The 25,963-nt window shown below is 43.6% G+C and overlaps 1 protein-coding gene across 1 annotated transcript; it reads right to left on the bottom strand.

The window, feature by feature from the left end:
* Positions 1 to 948: 948 nt before the first annotated feature.
* RSPH9 (radial spoke head component 9) lies at positions 949 to 19,446 on the bottom strand. The gene is made up of 5 exons (XM_030945916.1): positions 19,220 to 19,446; positions 18,880 to 19,042; positions 18,010 to 18,139; positions 17,303 to 17,455; positions 949 to 1,177 (listed from the first exon to the last, which is right to left on the bottom strand). Exons 1-5 carry the CDS (start codon positions 19,444 to 19,446, stop codon positions 1,017 to 1,019), a joined length of 834 nt encoding a protein of 277 aa, XP_030801776.1. The 3' UTR covers positions 949 to 1,016.
* Positions 19,447 to 25,963: the final 6,517 nt, after the last annotated feature.

The following is a 25,963-nucleotide window of genomic DNA, read 5'->3' on the forward strand; positions in this document are numbered from 1 at the left end:
GATTTAAATGGTTCTTTTTAGCCTTATTTTGTGAAATAAAAGCCCTAGATTCAGCCCCTTGAGCTGGCCAAGACCTTTTGCTTTGAGAGACAGAGCCAAGACTTCATTAACCATACTGAGATAAAATCTCTGGCTGACTGTATCTGTTTTATAAAGCTTTGAAAGCTACAGCCCTTCAGAAAGGAAAATATTTTTCTTTATTCTTATACACACAGAAGTTACTCTGTCTTCTAGCCCAGGTAGCTCTGCTCAGTGAGCTTTGCTAAAGGACGAGTCACTGGATTAGACCACTGTCTTGAGATGAACCTGAAAAAGCACATTTTTCAAGACCAGGTGATGCCTACAGCTGGTTTTTTCCTACAGTTTAGTGACATGAGCTGGAAAGACCCCTCGAATTTTGGTGAAATCTTAACATCTGAAAAGCAAAGTACTGTCTTCAGTATGCCTTTCTAGAGTTCAGGGTTTAATACAGATCTCTTACAGTATACATCCGCTTTCTGCCCTGACTCCCTCTGCTTTTGTCATTCATAGATGACAGCAGGTATTCATTCATGTTTCCAAATTAGTTCTTGTGTAAGCAAGGTGCTTTTGTAATCAGACAGATGGCCTAGGTTTGATTTGTGGCCTAGAGCTTGCCTGCCAGGGAAGAAAATGCCACTTGTCACTATCTGTAAGATCTGCAGTGACACGTTACAGGGAGAGCTTGGGGCTAATAACGCCAGGGTTGTGTTCAATCCCCATATAGGCCATTCACTTAAGAGCTGGACTCAACAAGCCTTGTGGGTCCCTTCCAACTCAGAATATTCTGTGACTCTCTGAATTCCATCTGGAGGTCAGGGAGGATTGCATACAATGAAGTCCTAGGAAAAGAATCAGGGCCAGCATCCAGGCACAGAAAAATCCTGCTCAAAGTGCAGAGGTTTCACATTTTTATTAGAACAAGCAGTAAACAAAATTTCCTAAGTATAAAATGTAGATATTTTCTAGTTCTTGAGTCCTTCCCCCAGATAGAAGAGTCACAGCATGAAGGGCAGATCAAGATTCTTCTCACCAGTGCCAAAGTAGACGTAGCCAAATTGCTTGGTCATTGGGACATGGTAGAATGTCAGTCCCAGCCACAGCAGGCTCCGCAGCACCACCACACTGCCTCCCTTCTCCAGCTGGATACTCCAGGAGCCTGTGTGAGAAGATGTGCAAGTGAATCACTGGAAAAGAGAAAGAGGCAGCACTCCTGCAGCAAGTTAACCTAAGCTGAGAGAAGGGCTGCCATGGGTTCTGCCTGACCAGTTAACAGTGCACAAGGTTACACTGGGGTTTGTGACACCTGAAAGGAGGGAAGTCCGGGAGAACATAAACCTCGATGCCCTGTTTTCCTTTTGTCAGTTCAGCACTGCAGGCTGCCCTCGTTTCCAGATGTCTGGGTTCACATAGTAGCATATTCCCATGGCTATGGTGATGATGTTGTATGCGTCACAGGAAGGGACCCTCAAGCTCCAGACTGGTATAGCTGATCCCCAGGAGAGGCTGCAGCTATTCTTGGCTCTGTCTGAGTGGGCAGCAGTTACTCCAACAAGCTCTGCCACCTACTTGGTGTAGCTAATAGCTGTAGAGAGCCAAGATGAGCTATAGCAATCCTGCATAGGAATTAAATTTGTCCTTAAAATAAACTTCTAGCATTAGTAGTAGGAAGAGAAAGAAGGTGCTTTCCTCCTTCAGGGAAGACTAGTTTCTCTGATGCAACAACTGGAAAAAAATGAGAGAATGAAAAGTAGGGTATTTCCTATCTGAGAAATATATGGAAAAGGTTAATTCTCTTCAGTCCTTCTTGGCTCCACCGTTGAAGAGGATGTGCGTGGTAGGGGCAAAGGGATTAGTTTCCACATTAATTTTGTTTTGGCTCCACAGAAGAGGTTCAGAGCCAGTGTGAAAATGCAGTTTCTTCTGGATACAAGGAGCTCAGAGCCTCTGAGTATTTATTTTGCATCTGACATGACAGCTTGGGAATTGTGCCAGAGGGAGGGGGCTGAAGAATCAGCTTGGATTCAGTGCCGGAGGGCAAGGAGCTGCCAGGAGAAGAAAATACCAACTTCAGCACCAAATCAGTAATACCTAGAGGCTACAGTGTAGGGAAGAAAGGTGCTCCTGAATCTCCATCTAAAAAAAACAGGAGCAGGTCCATCCAAATTAAAAAAATGTGGTTGGAACTGTCAGGCTACCATTGGCCTAGAGTCAAGCAATCAGCCTATCTGTACCCAAAGCCAAAATCTGCCAATTCCAGAATAAGCAGAAAGCACATAATGTGTTGGGCTATTTAGGCAGTATTCATCTTTGTAGATAATTTTAGGCTCATTAATTTTAGGCTCATCAATTTATGCTATGATTCATGCTTACTCATGTCACGGTTAGCCTGGGGAAGGGCTTCTGTGATTGCTGTCAGCTGTGTGTCCTCCTGCTCCCACTCACTCGTGACTGGGCCAATTTTAGTCACATCCAACAAAGGGCTGAAGGGCTTTAACACCCCAGGTTCCTACAGCAGGTCTCCCTGGGATGTGGCCCAAGGGCTGACTGCAGCTCCTGGAGCTTTGGTCTGCCAGCAGCTGCAAGGAAGCACAAGCTGTCAGGCCTGCCTGGCAGCCACGAGGCAGCAGCTAGCTGGGCAATCCATGTTCGTGCAGCCTTGGGCTCTTGTGTGCTCCTTGGCAGTAGATGTTGTCTCACGTGCAGTTCATGGAACTACAGTAGCTGAGGGAAGGAGGGAAGTTGAGGGGAAATATGGCTACAGAATCAGAAAGGAACAATACAATCCAAAACATTGTAAAACCAGGTGTTGAATTGTGCTGCTCACCTGTTACCTAACTCTTCACTTGCTATCTCTGTACTTCTCAAAAGTTTCTTGGACACCACTGTTGCCTCTGCCTCCTTCAGAAGCAAGTTCCACATGTTTGTTATACCATAATATGCAAGTCTTGTGTCATCTCTGATATGCTACCTTTCAAAGCACCCTTTTCAGTCATATGCAAATGTGGAACTCAGTGAACAGCAAGAGTACCTGCCTCCTTCCTGACAGACTGGACAGAAGTACAAAACAGACATTCACAGTCAGGAGATTTCTGCTTTGGAGAACTTACTTCTAACTCACTCTCTTCCACATTTCCACTAAAGACAAACAACTAGGGGTGCAGTAGAGCAGAGGACTACTTAATATCAGACAGTCAATACAGGTGTGTGCCATCTTTCCACCTTCCTTGCATTTTGACATTCTTTACACAAGTCCTAAGTACAACATGAGCTAATATCTTTACAAGCAGTGGTTTCACATAAAATGCAACCCTAATCTCCAATCCCGTCTCTCCAGTACCACTCATATGGACACAATCTGGCCTGGATATTTTTCATACCTGGAATAAAAATGCCTATTATGGTTCAGCCACTGGGATTACAAATCCTGACTGAGGGGATCAGTGTGTTCTTAAGAAATTCCATCCCTTGGATAGCATGGAAACCCAGATGAGGAACACTTCGCTACATGGCAGATCATCCAGTGACTGAAGCAGTGCAGCCATTTGCTGTCAAAGGACAAGCTTTCAGTTTCTTCATCTTTGTCTCCAAAAGTTTCCAGCATTTGCTAGTGACAGTAGCATGACCATGTGCAGGAGCGTTGATCAACAAGTAGCAGGCAACTAGGTCTGAATGTAATAGCGACAGGTAACTCTCAATTTCTCCTCTGAATGATTGCTCCCAGCCCATGGTTCTTCAGCTTGAATTTGTATAAATGACCTACAAGTCTTTCTTCCAAATACTGCTGGTACTTGCTGCAGCTTTACACACTGGTTTTTGGGGAAGGGGATGATGACACGCCGTAAACTTTTGATAAAGTTTCTCTGACAAAAAGATCATTCAATAAGGAACTCTTACTGTCTTTGATTTAGGACCGGTCCTCTGAGAAGCAAGTCTGTCAGGAATAGGACTATGCCTTGCCTTGCTGGGTGGTGAAAACCTTTAGGGATTATCTAATTTGTTAATGCCTCTCAACATATTGGAAGCATCTCACAACCTGGGTACATGTGATAGCTTGTTTTATATATGTTCACCTACACAGATAAACCCTCTGCCCCAAACCATTTTTACAGAACAAAAGGAAATGCCTGAAGCATGACAACAGGGAAAGGTAAGAGGGAAAACAGGGTTTTCAATGCTCTTAGGAACTGTATCTGGATTTAGACATCTTTTTATTGGATAAATTCACAGAGGAGGTAGAGTAAATCAAATTCAACATCATTAAATGCCCATATCTGTGCTCTGGGGCAATAGAGTATATGGATCCATGATCTCCTCAGAACATTTACCCAGTGACACACAGGCTTGTCAAGCTCAGCGGAGTATTCATCAGCAGTTAACTCTGCTGATCAAAGGAACTTCCCCTGCACCTTCACACCTGGCAGAAATGGACAGATACAATTAATTGAAGATGGCTCCATTCACTTTCACGCCAAATCTCTGAAGGCTGTGATGTACAGTTTCTACATTTCCCTATCATCTGTCCAAGCTGCCAACTCTCAAAGAGTTTGAATTTGTCATTTCATAAATGTGAGACCTTTGGGGAATATTAATTATTATTGTTATACTTTCCAGCTCTTCTCTGGCTCTTTGTTCTACACAAATATGAACAGTAAAGTTTTGCTGATGCTGCATAAGCCTTCCTGTGAAGTGAGGGCCTGAACAAAACCAGGCAGGTTATGTAAGGGCAATCCCATCTGGACCAGCACAACACAGGTTGAGAACAGGAAAAATTTACAAGAAGCTCTCTGGAACTGTAATGTCATTTTCACTGGCATCCTGTTTTTAGCCAAAATGATGATTAATCCTAGAGCTGCTCTTTATTCTGCAGAACCAAAGAGGAGCAGCAGTGCCACCTCCCACCTTCTACTAACTGGATCACTAGAGACATTTTTCTATTCTAATCATCAAATTTTTCATTCTAATCATCATTCCAGACTGGACTTTTGCAGTACACAAAACCCATTCAGAAACTGCATTTGATACACAATGCTGGTGTATCTTTTACGAAGAGATTACATTAAAGTTCTGGAACCTCTTTGGGTTCTTTAGACTTTTTCATAAAGGGAAAAAAATTAGAAACTGTTATCTCATTACTTTTTTTCCCCCATACCTCAGCTGTATTTGAGGAAGTGCTGCATAAAACAAAATTTGAACTTGTGAGACATGGAGAAAGTTGTTCTCTCAGAAAGATACAGGACACTTGTGTTGTCTTCTATCACAGCTCAAATGTCACAATACTCAAACTATATGCTTTTTTTGGGAGGGCCCACCTTTCTTGTCAGAGTTTGAAATATTGATGTTGTAAATCACTCTAGAAAGTAACTAATGAACAGTATGCAATAATGGCTTAAAATAAATAAACTACCTTTTCTTCCTTAAGAGAAAGTCTTAGAAATGCATTTAATAATGCAATATAAAAAGGAATAAGAACTATGAAAATTAAATGCTACTTTTGTCCTTTTTTTTTCGTTTTCTCTCTTTTGTTTTTTAAACTTCTGTGCTATTACAGATGGTTGTTGGGGTAAAACCATCACATAGATAACTTCAGGTCTGTATTACTATAAAAATGTAGAATTAGACAGCTGGGTCCAAATCCTTTCCATCACTGGCTGAGAATATTCCATGGCAGTCCCTGTGTCAGACAATATGTCTCTTACTGAGAGACTGGGAAGCTCAAACCATCAGTCTGTAAGGTACACCAAGATTCCTAGATAAAAGTTGTCGGAAAAAAAGATTTTGAAATATTATTATTTTCCTTGGAGAGAATACAACTAAAACTAGGAGACAGCAAGTTAAGGTTGGATTTCTTAGACTTAAATACCAATTTTAACTTGCATCTCCATGTGTGCTGTCTCTAAATCAGGCAACAGAGTTAACTGCACACATCATGTAAAGCTCACTGAGGCGCAGGGAACTGCTCATTGCTCTCACACAAGAGATTCCTACCAGTAACACTGCTCTGGTGAGGTTCCCAAAGTTCAAAATACATTTCTTAAAAGAGCAAGTTAATATTTAGGCTGCACCCAGCAAACTTAAGAAAGCCAAGCAGGCTTTCTGTGCTGAAAGTATTGCCTGTTGCTGCTCCAGAAGGGAAGGGAGGGAGCTGCTGTGTGGGAGGAAAGAGCATGGGAAAAGTATCCACTGGATGAAGATCTGGAGCTTCCTATCCCCTCTTTGGATCAGGCTGCAGCCTCCACCCCTCCAAACACAGGCAGGAATTTTGAGGAGTTCCTTACATCTTTCCCAAACAAGAAAGTGCTTTGAAGATCCTGATGCTCACCCTGTGTTAAACCACTGCCTTTTTTTATGGCCCTTCAACAGCTGCCAGAACACCAGGGCTGAATTTCAAAAGTCAACCTCCTTCTCAGCTTCTTCTTCCTTTCCAGTCGCCAATAGAAATCCCTGTCTCATCCCCCATGTCTGCCTCAGCTATGGGCTGAGTCTTGTAATCCACAGAAGCAAGAGGGTGCGTGAGACATGAGCTTTTAAACAAAACCCTTCCAAGAGGGCTGTTTGCAGAAGAACTTTCCTGCTGTAACTGGTCCACTTGCAGTATGACCTCTCATAAGACTGCTGCTTTGGAGGTGATTCAGCAATGCCTCATTTCAGTGCAAGCTTGAGAAGAAACAGCTTTAAGAGCTAGACAGCCTGATAGAGAGGCTCCACATTGCAAAAGCTCACAGAGGGTCATAAAAGTGACATTATCAATTCTTCTTCAAAGGAGGAAATGTCTCAAGGGAAAAGCAGCCACAGTGTGGTTGCACTTACCATTAACACATTATGCTGCCACAAGAGCAGGTTACAACATCTATTGCTGCAGTTAGTCCTGAGTGAGAGTGAAGTATGGAGTCACAGGACAAATATTAACACCCGGAGAGGGGCAGCATAACCATTTCCCTCTGCAAAAGCAGCCGCTGCTTGGCTGCATGACCCCAAGCACTTAGAGCTGACAAAGCCTCACTACACCCGTGGGATTTAGCTGCCATTTCCCTCCAACAGAAAATCCTACATGGGGAAGAGCTTCCTACTTCTAATTTGTTGTCTGTAGGGAACAAAGACAAATTGCAAACCAGAGCAGCTGTAAGGAAAGGTCACTGTGCTTTGGCTCTCGATAAATTGTGCCGCACCGACATTTCACGCACAGCCTACCAGCCATAAGGACACATCCAAACAGTCCTATGTGGGGCCCAAACTCCTTCGTGCCACTTACTGGCTGCAAACTAAATCTCTTCTATTTGCTTGACACACCACCTGCACCCCATATGTTAACACTGCTGTCAATATTTCCAATTCCCCATATAACTATTTAATAATAATTAAATAAAAACACAGACTGGTTGCAGGTTCAGTACTATTTTTAAAAGCCTCCAGAGCCAAGAAAGCACAGCTTACAGTCAGATGCTGCCAAGTGGTTCTTGCATGGTCCTAATGTCTGCCATGTCCTTGACACACAAATACCACCATGCTCAAAACCCGAAGTAAAATGGTCATATTTTAGAGGCTTTTCCTCTCCATTATCCTCTCTCACTGGGGATGCCTCTGCAGTAGAAATGATTTTGACAGGCCCAGGCCTTCTATTTACACTTGAAGAACCTGTTTCCTGCTGACAAGGAAGACCCAGGGATTGCAGTGCTGTCCCAGATACACGGTATTCAGGTACCTCCAAGTAAAAATGAAATTCAGGCCTAAATGATATTTAGACATCTGACAACAGTGCTGCTTAATCCAGCTGAAGCAGCCTCTACCCTCAAACCCTTATTCCCACCCTCATCATTCTTCCATCACAGAGACCACAACAGTGTTTATTTACTGCTTAGTGAGTCAGGTAGGGGAAATAATCTGGCTGAAAAATATACTAGAGAGAAATAACATTATTTTTCCAGCTGGAATCTGCACAGCTAGCAATGCCAACACAAAAGAAGGGACAATACACAGAAATAAATGAGCACCAGAGGATGGGAGGGACTGAAAAAGCTAGCACTGAAGTAATACACATCAAATTAGAGCCTCCCTTACAGCCCTGTTAGTTTGCCCTTTAGTCCTAAATCCACCTGATAAAACAAATCAAAATGAAACAAAAATATTCTAATTAAGAGAAAGATGTAGACTGCACAGAAAGCATTAGAATAAAGACTTGCAATAGGGCTGTGCACTAGAGGAAACAGCAAGACCATATGAAATCAAAACTTATAAGGAGTAAAAAAAATTGATTAAAATCCATGCTATTTGTATTCTGACAACTACAGTACAGACTACTGAATCTTGGGTTTTCTGTAGTAAATTTAGAAATCTTTTGGAATGGCAAATCAGCTCCTTCCAAAGCACAAGTTTATGCTGGGTCTCATCACACTCCATATTTCTTGTTCAGCTGGTCGCTGTGGAAACGTTTTTAGAGCGTGCCAGGAGTCACGTAGCATCTACCTGGGGAGCCCCTGCATTAATCCGTCACCTTCGTGGGTTTCTCTGAGCCCATTGGCTGGTGGCAAGAAAAAGGAGTCTCTCGCCCCTCCCTGCTCTGAATGAAAGACGCTTCCTCTAAATCTTGCTACAGGATTTCAGGCTCAATTCAGCTTCTTTGGGGCTTTTGTCACCAAACAAATGTGATGTCTTTGAAAGAAAGATTAACAGTTTGATGAAAGGATGCAATGGGCAGCTTTGTTCTAGCCTGCTTCCCCTAGAGCTTTTGGTCACTGTCACTTTCTTACCCACGGGAGAATATCTGTCTGACTCTCAGAGGAGATTATGGCCACCTTGTAAGATTTTTCCTCTCCTGGTAACAAAGCACTGGCCACTTTGAGGAGGTGATAATGATGAACAGGGGCTGGATTAGGGGCAAAGAACCTCACATTGATCTCTGAATTCTGAGAAAACACAAAGGAGTCGATGCTGGGATTCAAAACCCACCAAATGATTAGAGCACATCCAGTTTACTCTCCTGCAGGAGGGGCAAGTCCACAAGCCCTGTCAGTCCCCCAGTTGTAATTCTTACCTCATCATCAAATTAGCAAGGCTAGTTAAATAAGCTTGGGATGAGGAACAGATGGCACGGATTATAAACTGTTGATGTTTTTGTACTAAACTAGATATGAGTTCTGGACCAAATTACCGGAAGAGTTTACCAGTTTCTGAGAATAATGTCACACTGAGCATTTCCACATAGCACAGTGCAGTGCTAATTCTGAACACTAAAGGCTAAGCATCTTTTAATGCCTCTGATAGCCTAGCTATTTCTGCTCATCATAACTGCTGTACAAATATACCCAAAGATGAACTGTCCCTTGTCCTTTTCCCTTTACACACTGCCACACACCCCTTCAGCATGCAGATTTGCAACCCATATGATATTTGTGTACAGCAAAACAAGATTATGCTAACTGGCTTCTTCCTTTTAAAAGCCCTGTGGCCAAATGGGCAGCAAACAGCAAAGCAAAGCTGCACACAGGGCTGGCACCAATGCCAATGACGGCACAGGCAGGAGCTGCCACTCCTTGGAGCTCCTTCAGAAACAGATCCCTCCTAGCAAAAGCTGACCTCGTTCTGACTTCAGTGACACACAAACTGTTCTAGGATTTCCCCCACGAGTAATTTTTCATCATTCCCTAGAGAAAAGGTTAGGCCAAGGCAGACTGATGTGGTGATAAACCTGCAGCTTCTGGTTCTATAAGACTTTACCAGCGTTTCCCATCATTTTAGCAAGAAGTTCATCTCCTTTTTATGTCAAAGGAACCAGGAGCTTAAATAGAGACAGGGTGGGTCATGATTTCTTTCACTGAGGAGAAAAAAAACCTTTAAATAAAACCGTTTTCAACCCTGGAAAGTTACTACAAAAACTCTGCTTCTGTCCTCATTCTTTCCCTACAGCAGTCTGGAGGGTGAAGGACTCCACCACAGCTTTCAGTTGATGGGCAGCCCTGTTCCAGTATAAACTCATCCAAGGTCTGACTAAACAAGAGCCTGAGGTGATACAGACCCAGGACCCAAAAGCAGTGAATATGCTGCTTCATTACCCATAGACACAAAGCCCAAGGAAAACAGGCCCCTTTCCACGGCCAGCCTGTCAGAAGCTCTAATACTAGCTGGCCCAGGAGCCCTCCTACCGTGCTGCCACATGAGAGGTTCCAGTCTGATCTTGAACTCCTGAGCTGGCAGGAGTTTGTAGGAGGGACAGCATCTTGTCTTGCTCGCAGGCAACTTTCTTGGTTCACTGCAGGAATGGCCTTAACAGCCTCTACACATCACTGGTAAAAATTAAGAGTGACCCTATTTTTGAAGAATGTAGAGGACATGCTTATATATTGTGTATGTCCATTCACATGCATGTGATCTCTAAGGATGCTGAGAAAGCCATAGAAAAGCTTAGTGACCATTCCAGAAATTGGCTAAGCTTGAAAGGGAGAGAATATCTTCTCTATACCTACAGTTCAGGAGGCCAGTATGCCACACGCAGTCTGGAAACTCAGGACATACCTTTTCCTTGATTTGATGCTGCTCTTGGTGATTTTCTTTCTCGTTTTACTTTTTCGTGGTTTCCTTTTCTGTGCTCAGCACTGACAATGCTGGCACCATAGTGCACCCTGCTGGAAGGCAGCAGCTAAAGTCATCCTGGAATTATTTCTAGGGACGGCCGACTTCAGTTTGAACAGGGAAATTCAGGTACCAATGCCTTTACTAACAATCCACTAAGCGAGCTACTGGGTTCGATTTTCAGATCAGAAATCCTACGATGTTCTGATGCACACTCATCTAGTTTTCTCATTCTCTAACACTGTATTTTAAAGCTTGTTTGTCAAAACTACTTGTATTATTGTCAGGTAACTCCATGGGATTCTGTAGCTCAGTTTCACACATTCACCAAGCCTAAGGATCACATCTCCTAATGAGGAATGAGGATAGCTGTGAGCCATGCTAGGTATTTCAGTCTACATTTTCTCTACCTCTTTTTGTCCTTGCAAACATCAAGTACTGCCTCTCATTTATTATGAGTCTTTTAGTTTGGATTTCAGTGAGACAGCTTGAAAAGCCTTGTCCCCGTGTGGCTCTTGGCAGGCTAAGGAGTAAAGTGCTCTTGCTCTCGGCTTCCACAGAGCTGGGGAGGTGCTGCTTATTGTTAAGCAATGAAAGGGGAGGGCTCAGGTCACATCTGTGAAATGTTAGTGGAGAAGGGAGGCTGGGTGAAAGTAGGTGGCCAGCACAGCATAGCACTTCGCTGGATTTTGCAAGGCCACTAGGGAGATAGGCAGCCATTTGTCTTAGAGCCCTGATAAAGGGCCCTTGCCTCTGGTGGCTGGCTGGGGGCTGTAAATACCTCTGCAGACACAGACTCTTCAAATGGCTGGAGACCGAGGCTGATAGGGGATTAATCGCCTTGAAGGGAGGAGGGAGGGGGGAGGGGGATCGAAAGCAAGTTAATTAGCTGTGTTAATGTACAGAGATAAAGCAGGGTCGTGCCTTCTTCCTTCCTGCACCCTGACTTTTGGGACAGCCATGATGGGGCTACCAAAATGGCCCTTGAGAGCAGCCACGGAAACTATCTCCCACTTAGAAAGGCAGCCCCTCCATCTTCAAGGACCCATTAGGCACCAGCTTTTGCTAAACCGATAAAGACCGTGCTAATGAACCTCAGATGACAGGAGGTTACTGTTCTAACCGAGGCCACTGCTCAGCAAGCTTACAGAAAAGCTCGTGCTCAAAGTTTTCAGCCAAAGAAATGGCCACAAATCTCTTTGTCTGTAATGCTGTACAAGGAGTGCTCCAAAACCACTGCACTTTTGGGTGAAGAAAAAGCTACAATCCAAGTGGCTGTCACTTTCTCCACAGTCAAATGGTAAAGGAGCTGGAATGATCTTCTGTCTAGGCACTTCTTCTACCCTACCTTCATCTTAAAATGGCAAATAGACAAGACTCACTGTCTCATCCTGTCACTGTATACCCATTTGGACTGAAGCTATAAAATCCCTCCCAGCAATACAGATCAACAATGGCAGTAAGTCAGGAATCTCCTCAGCCCTCTTTTGGGCCCTCACATATCATAGTTCAGAAAGCAATGCCAGCTGAAATGAGCTGACTTGCACTTGGAACCCATTGTCACCTTTGAGTTACTGTCACTGACAATGAAGAAGTCCAAGCTGACCATCACCCTCCACGGCTGCCATCAAGTTTATGGCCAGGCATGCCAAGAATCTGGACTCCTACAAACCACTGCCCATTAAACTGAAGTCACTTACACATACCTGGGACTATCAACTTGTATTTGCATTTGACTGAAACACAGTTCCCAGGAAGACATCCAGCGTGATGTTAAGATACCAAGAGACATAGGCTCATCCATTACCCTTGCTAACTGGTAATCTTTTCACTCTTAGAAATTGGATCTCATTGTTCATTTTAGTTCTGGATATAATTTTTAGCTGCTGATTCCTGTTATGCCTTTCTCTGCTATAATAAATAGTTCTTCAGTACCTAATACTTAAACTCCATGGAGTATTTACACAGTGTAATACAGCCATTCTCACAGGCTTTTCCTTGAGATAAACAGATTGAACTGTTTATGTCTCTCACCAGCCCTTGAATAATTTTGTGACTCTTTTCTGCAACTCTCCAGTTTTTCAATGTGCAGTAATCCAGTTATGATTCCACTAACAGTATATGCAAAAGTAAAGTCACCCCCTGTTCCTAGTTGCTACGCCCTTGTTTATGTATCTGCAGATCAAGTTACCCTTTTAAGTCTCAGCATCAGCCTCAGAGCTGATGTTCAGCGGGTTGTGCCTGGATTTCCTTTCAGAGCCACAGTTTCTAGAATACAATTCCCAAATTCTGACTTACATTCCTTACTTTCCTCATGTGACTTTGCAGGTATGTACACCAAAATGTACTGTATTTAAGTAAGCCCAGTTTTCCAGATGTCTCTATCCATCCTGCCTTGTCATTATTTGTCTCTCCACCAACCCTTTACTTTTAGAACATTTATAAATAAGTTGAAGGATATCAATATTGGCACTGGTCCCTTTCTGACCTCTCCCAGAAAAACACCCATTCACTGAATTCTGAATCACAGCTGCTAAGGAAGATTAAATTTAGGGGAATAATTCTGCAATGCCAGGATTTATTAAAGATTATTATGCCACAAGTCTCCTGAGATAATGATTTCAGAAGTAACTGATCTGACTCTGCCTGTTTCATGTTTTTGATCCACAGTAAATGTTGTTTAACTCTACCCTCCCTTAGCAAACAGTCTGAAAACTGTCTGAAACAGTATTTCATTGTCTTTGCTTGATACAAGTCCATATTCTTTCCAAAAAGAAAACAGAAAAAAATCGAGCTCTTCTGCCCTTCCACATGCTTATCAGTCTTTTTACCATCACCATTTAGTGACAGTTTCCAGTACCTTTACTGTGCTTTCTTTTCTTCTCAATATAGTTTAAAAAAATATCTGCCTTACTATTGTCACAGACTACTCTAGTTATTCTGGCTCCTTTTGTCATTCTCTACTTATTATAAATTCCAATTTATATCAATCATTAATCATTCCAAACCTTCTGCATTTCTTTTATACGTCTTTTTTTATTCTAATTTCTACTCTTAATCTACAAGTGAACTGTGGTAGGTTTTCAGCCAAAAGCAGCTGTTTACTGACTGGGGGTCATGACTTTTGAAGAAAGTCTTCTCATATAAATCCTATTTCCACTCATATCTTTTCCTATCTAGACATGCCTCCCTGCCTACATCAGTTTTTAGCAGTGTTCTGTTGGTGTCCCTTATCTCCATATCAAAGTGATCTGATTCAGTAATCTGTAACAAACCCTCAGAGTCAAGTTATTGCTTTTCTGAATTGCAATAGTTTGAAAGTGCCAAAGACCTGAATTCTGCATCCCTTGTCTCACTTCTTTCCAAGCTTTCCATTCTACACTCCTACCTCAGGCTTTCACTCATCCCCTTTCTTTATCCTTGCAGAAAGGGGCACAGTCTGATCTGATACCAGGTCACACGGAGATCAACCTTCCCCTCCATTTTCACTTCCCCCATTATTATCAGTGCCTGAAATGTGTCTATTATTTCATATCTTCACAACATTAAGTCATCAAGTGAAAATGCTGTAGGCATGCTAGGAATTATTGCTATTTCCTTTGCCATTCTATTATCTACAAGCAGATGTAAAACTGCCACAGCCCTAGTTCCTGAAATACTATGTCCAGGGTTCCAAACTCCATGCAGCAGAAAGGACAACTCTGGCAATGTGCAAGCAGCTGAAAGGCCACATCTAATTGTGCATAAAGTTGAGCAGATTGTCTGCTTAGACTAGAGCAAACAAGCTTATCTTTAATGCAGACATATGGCCAGCAAAACCTACAGATCCCAGCATGCAACGTTCTGGCCAGCTGGCCATTTGGATCAGGATTAAGCATTACTTGATCTGATACTGTGGTGACAGAAGATCTGTATCAAAACCCCTCCATGTTCATGCTATTGAGACAAGGTTCTCATTTCCCACTTTCCTCTAGAATAATTTTTAAATGTGCCTTTTTTTTAAAAAAAAAAGCTAAGTCAGTCACTTGTCTGTGGGAGCTGAGACATCAAGAAATAAAAAAAATGATTAAAGGAGGAGTAGCAACATATTCTGAACTTTTAAAGTGCACAGATAACCTGACAGACACACAGACAGAATCTGGAACCTGCAAACACCACAGATATCACTGGTAAAGATAAGAATGGCAGATAGTTTTGTTACAAAACTCCAGGTTTTCCAATTTTGCACTAAACTCTGCTTTTACCATTGTTGCCTTTATTCAACCCAGTTTTAACTTCCTTTCTTCCCACCTCTCAGCTGTCATATAAAATGTTCTCTCTGCCTCCAACTTTCCATTCTGTAAGACACCTCTGCTCTCCTATAATGACACACCATATATCTCATGACAGTAACCCCCTTGACAGCCATCACAGATGCTGTCTCCAGTTAATAGAGAAAACTATTCCAACAGGGTTGTTACTTTTAGATAGGTTAAAATCAGCCCTTAATCTCTCAGTTCTGTTCTTTAGGTCTTTTAAGATGCTAGGGGAATTTAGCCAATGCAGGCTGGGTGCGTCACTCCAATGTCACTTAGTCCCAAATCACTTCTTATGTATTTCTTGAGAAAAGAGACAATTCTAGCTTCATTCACAATTCTAAATGCAATAAATTTGAGAATTCCTACTTCTGCTTTGACAATAACTGTTCAAGACAGGATCTAACCAGGAAAGGCAAGAAAAACTTCAGGTCAAAATGAGGGGATTTGCTATAGCTATGAACATGTCAGAAAATAGAAAAAGCACTGTCTACTTTTTCTTTTCTGTCAGGACCAACATGCACTGTCAGAGCTCAAGGAACGTAATCTGACAACCAGAGTTTGAGTATCTCACAACCAGGAGTGAATCTGGCAAAGCCATGCTGATAAAATCAGCAGAAAGCCTGTGTCTGTCCTGGTTCCCCCCCCCCCCTACATTTTCACAAGCAACCAGTACTTTTAGGCAAACTGAATGCTTGTTAAAGGAGGCTGGGTTGATCTTTCTTTAATGTCAGAGCTCCTATCTGCATGTGATAGAATGTAATTACAGAGGCTACATGCCTTGATGATCCTGTAACCAATTCCTGTCTCACCTCCTTCACCTTATCCCCGAATTCAGGACAGAGCAGGCAGAGCTGCACAGGCACCATGAAGAATCTTCTCTTGCATTAAGAAGCACTCAGCTGCACTTTAACTCAGGTAGTCTTTCAGAGGCAACTTTTTCAAGGATACTGAAATCTACACTAGCAGCAACATCCACCCAGGAAGGGGCTAAAGGTTCATGCTTACACAGACATCAATCTGCCAGAGGAACACCATCACAACAGTGGCACAGTTGAGCCCCACTTTCTATCTGCTACCAGGTAAAATACAGCTACAAGTTGAATTTGATTTGAAGACTATAACAAAGCCACCATCTTCATATCTAACACATGGTGTGTCTCCCTACCACGAGGGAGGGAGGAAAAAAGAGGAGGGAGCAGTGGGAAGGCAAACAGTAGCAAAACCCGAACTACCATACAAAACTGCAGCTAAAATTTTCTTAGGAGCTATCTAGGATCTAATCCCTCTTGCAATTCTGCTTTGAGTCAAAAGGGCCACCTCAATGAGCCAGTATATATAAAAATGTGCAGTCTGTCCAGACTACACCTCTGGAAAACGGCTGCATAAGGACACTCCCGGTAAGCTGAAGAGTTGTTTAGATTTTAGCGGTTTATGCTCTGTCAAAAATGTTCAGAATTCAGGCAGGAGCTCACATTCTCAGTTCTTTTTTTGCCAAAGGGATGACTGAGAGGAGGGAGTAAGGAGAGGAAGGGAAGGAGAGAGAATCTCAAAAGCTATTTACAACACTGGCAATTCACTGTCCATCCACTCAATTCCATCTGACACAGTCACCTAGTATCCTATCCTACTACTCCTCGACAGGAATAAAATAAAAAATCTAAGTTTGAATTGTTTCCCTAGAATCTCCCTAAACAGAGGACATGAAAACACTTGGTCCAATCCAAAAAACTGCACCAAATCAGCAAAGCCAGACAGAAACAAATAACAAGCCGCTCCCATCTCTTTAGAGAAATGTCTTGCCAGAGAGATCTCTGGAAGAGACTTTAAATATATTTGCAGCTGTCCAGCAGAACAGCAGAGATGTAAACTGAAGATACAATCCAGTATGCCTGTATTTTTTTCTCCTTTCATGGTGTATAATCCTGCCACAGTGCAGACTATTCCAACAAAGTTTATCCAAGGAACATTTGAATTCACCCTCTTCGAGATATCAGCTTGGTGTTAATGAGAGCCCATTTAGATAAAGAAGAGAAATACTGGGTGGAACAAGAGGTGTGAAATACTTCAAACCACATAAATTCTCTCTATCACTGGTGGAGTTATCTCTCCCAATAGGGTCAGCAGTTGTCACAGGCTTTACAGGAGTCAGGAGGGAATATGGCACTGAGGCAGAGTATGACCAGATGTGTTGAGAGGATGTGACAGCCCTGGTACACTTAGATCTTTCCATTTTAAGCATTTAGAATTGCTTAAAACAGGAAGTAAAGACAATATTTAGTAAAGGATAAAATTCCTTTACAGAGTCACAGAAGCTTCTCATACCACCTCTGCAGTAACCCACACCAGTCCCCTCAGTGTTTCCAAGGCTACTCAAACTTCCCTATTGCCCTCCCTCTCATTGCATCTGTTGATTTTACTACCTTTGCCTTGTGGGATATCATGCTCCAGAGAATTTAGAAAGTCGGTGGATGGGTCCAGGTCAGCCTTTTCCATCAGGGTTTTATTCTTCAGGTCAGTCGGCTCAGTGAAATGGAAATAGGAACTTAACTTTTTTGCCTCCACCAAAGACAGACCTGCGAACAGCCATTGGGGAACATTACTACATACATGAATGAACTAGGGTAACACTTATTACACTATCGAGTATAACATTATTTCTCTAATGCCCACAGCCCAGAACAGAATCACAATCTTTCTCTAATAGACTCCACAGAAGGCTTGTCAGAAACAGGGGTCAGCACTCCCTGATGCTGTGCATTGGAGACCATACTGACTGCAGCCCCAGATAACCAATGGGTACCGACTTGAGGACAACTTTCTGTGCCCATTTGGTCATATCCTATATCTAAATGGACAATTCGCCACTTCTGCAATTGCTAAAAACTGCCATGAACTACAGTTTATACAGACAAATTATTCAGTTATATGACTCAGAACTATTACTGACTCTTTTCCCACCTTCATACACCTGAACATTAGTGGCATTGGATTTTCTCCTCCCTTTTCGTCTTATCCAAGGGGAAAAAAACCCAACTGAAATCAAAATATCAGTTAGAGAAAGTCATCTTAATTTACAGCCTTTATGATCAAAGTACAGTTGATCCTGATAAAGACAATCAGAATTTACCTTCAAAGTGTCTGTTTTCATGCACAGACCCAAGAGGAGTCTTCACAAATGCCCCCCGGGGGACGATACCAACTGCTCTGTCTATCTGTTCTATCGTAGCAATGAGGCGGGCCTCCTCCTTCATCACGGGCTTTAGAGAAAAATAGGGAAATCTTAAAGGCAGGGCTTTCCTTGCTTTCATTTCTGAAAATGAACTTGAGGTGACACAATGGACTTATCATCTTGGAGTCCAATGGCACTAAGAGGACCTCAAAAGACATTCATAACATAGGGCAGGAAACACGGTTAGAAGCAGACAGTTTAGACTCACCAGAGATCTAACTATCCATACCTTCATTTGTTCTTTCCTCCCTCTCAATTCACCTACTTATGACTTACATATTCATTTATAAAGCATGCTGCCTGCAGTTACAATTAAAACTTCAGAAACCGCAGTGACGATCTATACCAGTTGTGCATTATAAAGCATATTTACTATTTCTGAGGCCTGTTGAACTCCAGCAAAAACTGAAGCAGCAGTTCAATCAAGAAGCTGTTGCTACACAATGACAGCGAGGAATTACAGACAGTTGCAGAATGTTCTGAGCTGGCAGGGACCCATAAGGATCATCAAATTCAACTCTTAGGTGAACAGCCCATACAGTGATTGAAACTGCAACCTTGGTGTTATAAGCACTTGCTTATAAGCAATCTTGGTTATAAGCAACCTTGGTGTTACAAGCACTGTGCTCTAATCAAGAGGAAATTGTGTATCCTTTGCCTGACCACACGCTCATGCTGTTCACTACTAGCGAGGAGAAGCCACCACCTGCGCAGTGTGAGGGGCACAAATGTAGTGAAAAGAGTTCAAAAACGTTTTGCTGTATTTACCTCCTTACCACTCTGAACCAGTCTTGCGGCAGCTTCTGGGTTTATCTCAGCCAAGCTGTACTCAAAAGAAGGATCCCCCTGAAAGCGGCCCTTCACCTCCTCAGCCAGTGCAAGCATCTCCTCGGTGGCTGGCGTCAGGAGGCTCCAGTCCAAGCAGTTCAAGCTGCCAACGACAAGCACGACTCAGGGCCGAGCCCGGTAAAGAACAGGGCTCGAGGCAACTTCGCCAGGCCCGTGAGGGCATTCCCTGAGACTCCCTCCCCGGATCCGGACAGCACCGCCCGCCTCGCACGGCCCCAGAGCGGCCCGGCCGGTCCCTCTCCCCGGGGCGGCCCCGCACCTGTACAGGCGGCTGCGCGGCGCGGCGCGGTCGGGGCCCAGCCCCTGGGCGATGTAGTAGGCGCCGCGCACGCCCTGGATGCAGCCCCAGAACCAGACCCGCTCGAAGCGGTAGTCGCGCTGCAGCAGCGGCAGCGAGGCGCCCAGCGCCGCCCGCAGCTCCGGGCTGAGCCCCGCGCCGCCGCCCGCCACCAGCGACAGCGCCGCGGGCAGCGACAGCGCCTCCATGGGCTCCGCGTCCCCGTTGCCGGGAGACCGCGGCCCGCCCGCCCGGCCGGGGTCAGCCCGCGCTTCCGCCGCCGCAGCCACGGACGAGGCGGGCGGCGCCGGAGGTGCCGGGCTCAGCCCGCCCCGCCCGGGACACAGAGACCCTGGCGAGCAGCATCCCAAAAAGGATGCGGCTATGGGTGTCTGCCTGCGCTGTGTTCCTCAGTTTCAGGAGGCCTAAATCCAAAGCCAAGTCCAAAATCAGGTGGGCATACAATTGCATTGTGCCTTCACCGGAATACCTCAAAGGGCTCAATTTGCTTTATTTCTTACATGGACAACAGGGAAAAATAACCCCTTCTGAAGCTCACTGCTTACAATGTCACTCTTACAGATCCTGAGGAGCGCCATGAAATTGATAAGAGGACTGAAGCACCTTCCCGAAGAAGACAGGCTGAGAAAGTTTGGACTTTTCAGCTTGGAGAAGGTTTTAGAGCAACCTTCCACTACCAAAAGGGAAGCCAGAGAGGAACTCTTCATCTGGAACTGTAGTGATAGGATAAGGAGTGTCAGGTACAAACTGAAAGAAAGGGAATTTAGGTTAGATATTAGGAAGAAATTCTTTACTGTGAGCATGGTGAGACACTGGAACAGGTTGCCCAGGGAGGCTGTGGAAGCCTCAACCCTGGCAGTGTTGCATAGGGTTGGGTAAGGCCTTGAGCAGCCCAGTCTAGTGGGAGGTGCCCCTGCCCATAGCAGAGGGTGTTGGAACTAGATGAGCTTTAAGGTCCATTCCAATCCCTTAACATTCCATGATTCTGTGATCTTATCTATCTCATGTACCTCTATAAATAAATGGCTTATTTATAAATTACAGCATTTGGATTGCTCTTTGGCAGCTCATTTTGCTGAATCACAGACAGCCAGGAAACAGCTCCTGCCCTAAAAATCTTGCCATCTGGCTTAACACAAAATACAATAAATAAGTAATGAGATTGTGCAGCTGCTTAGACAAATAGAATTTCTGTTTGACGTCTTCAGGAAATTTAAGCTTTTATATATGTGTGTTATATAAATAAATATGTGCATGCACTTACATTTAAATCCATTGTAAAGTCATAAATTCTTTCTTTTTCATCCGTTTCCTGTTCACTTCTAAGGAAAACACTGATCCTGGGACCGCTGCCTGTAACAGTTGTCACCTGATTTTTTGTCAAGTGAGATGTTTAATGGGCTGTACAGCACACAAGCTGACCCATTAGCCTTACTTACCCTGTACAAAAGGCAACTCAGATTCCTGAAGATTAACCACCTTCTCTTTGATGGGAATCAGGCAGAACACGCAGGAGCGACCGCAGACTTTTTGTCCACGCTGCCACCTACCTGTGCCTGATTTGCTCAATGGAATAGGAATTTTCAGGCTTTGTAGACTCATTTAATCACTGATTTCTCTAGGAGTGTGTGTTAGTATTTTATGTTAGGGCTATGATTGTCCGGTGAACAGCAGAACTGCAAGCCAGACTCATTTCACATGAGTCAGAGAGGCAACCCAAGATCATAATGAATTTCTGCCACTGTCAACCACAGCTGGATTCAAACCAGATGCTAACAGCTGAGAGGCTCTTTAGCCTGTTATGGATCTTCCAAACCACCTAGTCTCTAGTCTTTGCCTGCCCTGACTGAAGATTATCAAAAATAATATCTATAGCTTAAGGAAATTCTTCCTGGTTCAGTAAAGTCTGGTGGGTAACTCTGCTCCCCTTTGTCTTGACCCCAATTACTAAACACCGATAAGGATCGGGAAGTAAGTGGTTGCATTATTTAACAAATGAAAGGTCAAAAGCGCTGCTATTCAGTAAGGTCAAAGGTTACCATCACTGTTATTAAACAGTTCGAAAGCAGTTTCTCCCATTCCTTGCCATCCCAGGCTGAAACAAGGAGCTGCTCAGCACTGGGCAGACAGGAGGGAAGAGAGGCACCAGGCATCATTCAGCTGGCAGCTGGCTAGGTGGCATTTCTGAGACACCTGCTTCAGCAAGGGAAGGTCCACAGCCCAGCAGCTCCCATCAGAGAACTGAGTTCTCCTGCCTTTGCACAGAACATACACATACCTGTGTGCCAAACAGCTTCTGCTTCTCCCAGCTTCACGCTTCAGGGCTGGCATCCTTTTGGGGGAGAAAATGGTCTCAGGCTCCCTTCCACTCATCCCAGGCAAAGTAGCAAAGCTTGCAGAACTGAGCATCTTTAAATATGTGTGAGTTGCTGCTGTGTGCACAGTGGCTCTGGATGCTTGCACACCTTTCACAAAACATTTGAAAACACTTTTAGTGATGTGTGAAGTGAACTCATCTTCCTACATGTCCTCTAGTATACCTCATCTCCAAAGAAAGAAAAATAGCTATGTCACTTCCATTTCTGCTGGTACAGATTAATAAGGCTGTCCTCAAAATCCCCTTGCAGAGCAACTATTGCACTGTCCTGGGCATCCATTGGGCTGGCACTGATCACAAGGTATAGTGCTATGCATCACCTGCTTTTTTGTGGGGACAAATCTGCAGTTGGTTCTGATGCAGCAAAAAATGGATAAGCATTATTCCTCCCAGGTGTGTTGAATATAAAATCTAATTTTCCTTCAGATCATCTCAAAATTTCAGACTGTCTCTGACTTCACAAACATTTCAGCTTTGAATAATTTTCCTGCTTGTAAGTCATTACTGCTAAGGATAGTAAAAGATAGTAAGCCAGAGAGGAAAGTATGGGGTTTTTCTCAATAAGGAAGGAAAGATAGATGGCTGCTTGTAAGAAGGGGAGGAGACTGAAGATGACAAACAGCTGAACAAACTTCAGGAACTGCAAAGTGAAGCCTTGAGCTATGCTGAGCATAAAAATCAAGGAACTAGAGCCAAGTGGCTGTTTAATAGCAACAGAAGGGATCAGGAATGTCCCTACCTGATATAGTGCAGACACTTTCCTCTGTCTTGGAGATTGTACTAAACATGGAAAAATGCTGGAAATACCTTGACTGCACACTGTTCAAAGGAAAAGTGTGGGTCTTTTGGCTTGTCCAGGACCAATGCCATTTTCTCCATTAGTGGGTCCTGAGCTAGCTTTGTGCAGTCATGGGGAGACACAGAGAGGAGGGGGTGAAAATGCAGTGTGTGCTGTGAGCTGGACTCCTCCACTTCTGGAATGCCTGCAATATCATTCTCAGTAACAACTCAGCAAGAAATTTGGCTAGTAGGTCAGGATAGGAGCAGATGTGCTGAGATACAGAGAAAATCTGCAGGATGACTGTCACAAGCCTTCCCTGGAGATTCTCTTTCGCATAATCCTGGGCAGGCAATATGCCCAAAAAAAGTGGTTATCCTGCCTTACTCAGGAAAAGACAAGCACAAGAGCCAAAAAGCTTTGTCATTTTGTGACATGAAATTTTCTATGTCTTTAAGGTTTGTTTCATGCTTTTCATCACTCCCCTAATAGCATCTATCATACTGACTGCTCTTGGCACAGGGGGCAGGTAGAGTTTACTGGGCTAAGAAAAACCTATGTGCTGATAACATCATCCTGCCTGGGCATCACTCGAGTTGTGATGTTGCTGTGATACTTCTAGCTGACAGCTGAGCACACATGTCTGTCTTGGTTGTTTTTCAGGTACCCAGAGGGGTGAGATGTAGCGCTGTGACTTTGCACATACCAGGCTGCCAGTTGGACTGCTGACAGCCTGAGCAGGAAGATGCTGTTGAGGAATCCTGGGAAAGACAGACAGCACAGGGAGAAATTGCTATGTCAGTGTAGTTCTGACTGTGGTTAGGCTTCAGGAGGATTTAATGCATTGGTATAGGTGTTATCCACATTGGTGTAGGTATTATCCAGCCCATCATTTTAGTGTCTCGGCCTAGGATTTAATGTATTTACAAATAACTAATACAGGGTTTTTCAGACGTCCTACAAGGATGGGAAGTGCATGGAAGATTGCTAAATTGTTTTGGTGATTCCCTGGAAGCAACCTGCTGATAACATTCCCTGGTTTTTATAAGTTCAATTTTCAGGACTGATGCTCAACTCTACAAGCTGCAGTTGCTAAAGCAAAATGGTAGAAGAGCATGCCTTATAATGCAGGGACCTGGCTGATTTAGGCTTTTCAGAGCCATGACCAAGACTGCACATCACAGAGTGGAATGAATCAGCAGCCAGCAGTAACCACAGTCTTGGTGTAACAAGGTTTAATCAACTTGTCCTTGGAAGAGAGCTCAACAAGTCTGAAGCTTTCAGGTGGCTCCAGGCAGAATCTCTCTAAAGTGTTTAAGCAAAAAAGCAACGAAGACTGGGGTGATGCCTGATGTATGTGGCAAGCTGATGATGGGATGGGTGTTTCTGGCCCAGCACCTGAGAGCCCAGAGCAAAAGTAAGGAAGTGCATGCAGGGGAGCTCTGGGATCAGAATGATTCAAGGGGCAGATCTCATTAATTAAAGATAAGGTTTCCAGAAAATATTCTCCTTGTAGTAGTCTTGGTTTTTATCCAGGCAGAGCTTATTCCTGTTGGAGTCATCTGCATGTCTCTCTTTGCCAGATAGCTGGAGATCACTGGCCTTTTCTCAGTGTCACTTTCTATAGTGATTGCCATTTTCAACAGGTTTTTTTCCCTCAGAAAATACCTCTAAACATGAAATTTATACTCAGTCTAAGGCACCTGCTTATGTCTTTTAATCTTTGAAATGTACAGGAGCCTGAGACAAGCTCAGGTGGGGTGTGCAGCTTCATATAACTGTCTGTGTCCTCCAAGCATCAAACATGCAGGAGGTGTTTGCATCCCCATCTTTGGGGCACTGACTCTTGCCAGCAAAGCTCAGCCATCTCCTCAGCAAGCCTTTTGCCTTTGTGCGAATTCGCTTTTCCACCTGCTGCTGAGTTACTTTGTTTCAAAAACCTAGCTGCATTGTGCTGACATTTATATGTGGTTTCTATTCCCAGTAATAGAGATGAGCCAGGTAAATTATATCAAAAAAGGGGTGGAAAAGAGGGTTCTTTGCCCAGCATCTGCTGCAGAGGCTGTTCCTCCACATGCAGTGTGTGGCCCTCACCCAGGCAGCCTTGCAGCTGCACTAACAAAGGAGGGGTTTCCTCATTTTTACTGCAAGACTGGAAAATATGTTCTGTCTAATTCAGGAGAAAATGTTACTCCTCTGAAATTTCCAGTTTTTCTTTCCTGCCTCAGCTCAGCTCCAGGCAGAGATTGAGGAAATCTGAGATGACCCAGGAGAGAGAGCAGCAGAGACCTCTGCCTAAACTGTTTGAATAGATAATACCCTTTCCAAATGCTGGCACCTGGGAATCCTTTAATGACTTGGATGGTGCTTTGGGTAGACTGAATATCTGCTTTCAGAAACAGAGGCTTATTATTATTTATTTATCTGCCTTAAATCCTGCAAGCAGTTAGAAAGTAGAAAGTAACCCTTTCTTGTGTTGCATTCCTACCACTGTGCTGAATATCATGAGGCTGAAGTTTGTTCTCATTTACTCTGATTTAACTACAAGTGTAAATCTATATTAGGGCAGATACTTTACATCAAATTTTCAAAGGGCAGGATTTGTCTCTATTCATTTAGTAATCTTAAACACACATTTCCCATTCATAAGGGAATTATATGTGAAAAATTCCAAATGTTAAATGGATATGTGCCTCCAACATAGCTATTATTGAAAAGCTTAGTAATAATTTGTAACTGAGAGGATAGGGTTGTCACTGAAAAAAGTAATAGACCACCCTGTAAAAAGTATTTTGTCCTCTGCATTGGGAAATTATTTTAACAACTGAACCTTTACTGACATTTCTTTATTTACAGAGCTCTGATAGGAGTACTTTTTCCTTCTTGTCTGCATAGAGGCTTCTATTTGGTCTCAAGAGAGAATGCAATCTCTGGTGTCATGCGTATGCCTGAAGACTCCTCTTAATAACCTGATCCAGAGTCCCGATCACCTAAAATTCATTTCTTACCTCTCTCCTTCTTGTCTAGAGTTGTTTTTCATTGTCTGCATCACTCCCAAAATCTGATCTACTCTATAAATCATAATTTGTAGGCCTGAGCCACATTCTTTTCAGATCTATTTTCCAGTTCTTTGATCTTTAAACAATTCATAGCAAAAACAAAAAAGTGAACAAGTAAATGCTGCAGCTTTGGAGGTTTTCCTTTACCTGAGCCCAGCTTACAACTGCAAGGGTGGAGGTCACTCTGGGTTTGCTGGGCACCTTGCAGAATGAATCCTCTTCCCAGTCTGGCCTTTAGTCTACACGGGATTGCAAGTGGTGTCACAGTAATAAGCACCAGCTTGCTTTCCTGCAGTAACTGTTACATTTGCCTTTGCTTGTACCAGCCTCTACCTCAGAATTTCCTGCAGCAGGGTGCCTTGTCCAGCAAGGTCTGGAGGTCACTGCAGATCTGAGCCAAGGAAGTTTCCTTATGACAGTAAGAGAAACCACATGCCCAATTCCCCCTGTGAGTTTGTCGATGCGGCAGCACAGCAGCATGCCCATGAAAG

This window comes from Camarhynchus parvulus, chromosome 3, assembly GCF_901933205.1.
Source record: "Camarhynchus parvulus chromosome 3, STF_HiC, whole genome shotgun sequence".
Classification (NCBI taxonomy): Eukaryota; Metazoa; Chordata; class Aves; order Passeriformes; family Thraupidae; genus Camarhynchus; species Camarhynchus parvulus.

Excerpts from the sequence above, each read along its gene's own strand:
- RSPH9 (XM_030945916.1), bottom strand. The coding sequence starts at position 19,446 with ATGGAGGCGCTGTCGCTGCCCGCGGCGCTGTCGCTGGTGGCGGGCGGC. Across the intron at positions 19,043-19,219 it reads CCGCGCAGCCGCCTGTACAG|CTTGAACTGCTTGGACTGGA; the intron begins GTGCGGGGCCGC and ends TGTCGTTGGCAG. Across the intron at positions 18,140-18,879 it reads TGGTTCAGAGTGGTAAGGAG|CCCGTGATGAAGGAGGAGGC; the intron begins GTAAATACAGCA and ends TTTTCTCTAAAG.